Source organism: Triticum aestivum, unplaced genomic scaffold (genome assembly GCF_018294505.1).
Source record: "Triticum aestivum cultivar Chinese Spring unplaced genomic scaffold, IWGSC CS RefSeq v2.1 scaffold77676, whole genome shotgun sequence".
In the NCBI taxonomy this organism is placed as follows: domain Eukaryota; kingdom Viridiplantae; phylum Streptophyta; class Magnoliopsida; order Poales; family Poaceae; genus Triticum; species Triticum aestivum.
The window spans coordinates 7036-9050 of NW_025225436.1; the positions used below are offsets into that span (position 1 = coordinate 7036).

Sequence of the window (2015 nt, forward strand, 5' to 3'; positions counted from 1 at the left end):
TTACATACGGAGGAAACTTAATTTTCTGTCAATGTTCTGTCACCACTCTTTTCTTTTATTATTTCTCATGGACTTCCATAGGAACTAAAATAAATCATATGAGAAAAAATAATTCTAAATCATTTTTCCACATAGATTTTATGGTCACATAACTGATTATTCAAAGATATAAAATTGGTGACGACAATTTTGTAATGGCTAAAATAATTTAAAACAAACCTTGAAGGTGGCGCCCATGCATATTCATGGGCCACTTAGTTAATTTCTTAACGTCCTATGAACTAAGTGTGACTAAGAGCTTGTCATGTCATCAATCAACATGTCTTGCAGTATTTATCAATGGAAGACAGGGCAGAAGATATTAAGCAAGAGGTGCTGAAAATCATACTAAACACCATGAGCTCCACTGATCTACCTCAAAAGCTGGAGCTTGTTGACACACTGCAGCGTATTGGGGTGGACTATCACTACCGACAGGAGATTGATGAATTTCTGCGTGATATATATGGTGACAAGCATGAAATTCATGACCTTTATACAGCTGCCTTGCGGTTTTACCTGCTTAGGAAACATGGCTACCCTGTCTCTTCTGGTACGTGAACATGTTTGGGTGGACGTTACAGAACATGATGTTATACAAGCAATTATAGCTGTATTATTTCCATTCTACTGAATATACAATTGAAAATATAGCTGTACTATTTCCATTTTACTAGTAATATATTTTTTAGTTGCTTTAACATTTTGGTATAATTATGCAGATGTGTTTACCATGTTTGTTGACGGGAACAGAATTATTGGGAGCACTGATGCTATAACTTTGTTGGTTCTCTACAACGCTGCACATCTGAGAACCCATGGAGAAAAAATACTTGATGATCTTATGACTTCGACAAAGCAGCTCCTAAAATATATGGTGAACCAGTTGGATCCGGCATTGGCACAAGAAGTGCAATACACCCTAGAAACTCCCCTTTTCAGGAGGCTTCACCGAATTGAAGCAAAGCGCTACATCTCAACATATGAGAAAAAGCACACACGAAACAAGACCATATTGGAGTTTGCAAAGCTGGACTACAATATCGTGCAAAGTTTGTACTGTGACGAGCTTAAAGATCTTACCCTGTAAGGCTCTGCTATATTTATGTGAATTAACTCATTTATTATTAACACGTCGTATATTCTTAACAAATTAAATGATTTGTCCCCTTTTGTATGTGTCGATTTACAGATGGTGGAATGGATTTGATATAAAAACCCACCTACCCTGGGCACGTGATCGAATGGTTGAGATGCACTTTTGGATGATGGGAGTTTTCTTTGAGCCCCATTATTCATATCCAAGAACCGTGCTTACAAAGTTGATTACCCTTGTGTCGGTTTTTGATGACTTCTATGACAACTATAGCCCCGCACAAGAAAGCACGATGTTTACTTCAGCAATTGACAGGTTTCCTTTGTCCTTAACACCTATTCAGCCCATTTATTGTGCTCACTTGCAAGCTTCTACTATTTTTATGCACACCATCTGTTCAAAATATCTGTACTATAATTTGCCTTAAAACGCAGGTGGGACGAGCATGCAGCTGAGCAAGTCCCAACATACATGAGGCCGTTCTACAAGGGCACCGTTTCCACCATAAACTGCATTGAAGAGGACTTGAAACTTCAGAAAAATAAGCATGCTGAGTTGGTTAAAGAACTGGTATGTATTTATCGTCTTAACTTCATTTAATACAAAACAGTTTTGAGATATAGAAGTAATATAGGTATTCCACAGTTAATTGTTTAGCTATTTATGTGAAAAGCAATATTACTAATTTAAAATCTAGTATGTTGCCAGGAAATATAGAAGTATGAGTCAATGTTCTTTGATTCCATGTTCAAATCAAAAATATTTTCAGGATTTATTTTCTAGGTAACTAATGGCAATTATACAGGATACTTTGCACTTCACATTTTTGTGTGCATATTTATGTAGATTATCGACACTGCAAATGGCTATAATGCTGAAG

The 2015-nt window shown here is 36.5% G+C and overlaps 1 protein-coding gene across 1 annotated transcript; it reads left to right on the top strand.

The window, feature by feature from the left end:
- Nucleotides 1-330: 330 nt before the first annotated feature.
- LOC123172196 ((E)-beta-caryophyllene synthase-like) lies at nt 331-1705 on the top strand (the record flags this gene model as incomplete). Its single annotated transcript, XM_044589194.1, has 3 exons — nt 331-592; nt 762-1125; nt 1570-1705. Coding segments are annotated over 3 exons (762 nt in total), but the record flags the coding sequence as incomplete, so codon positions are not given.
- Between the last annotated feature and the right edge of the window lie 310 nt (nt 1706-2015).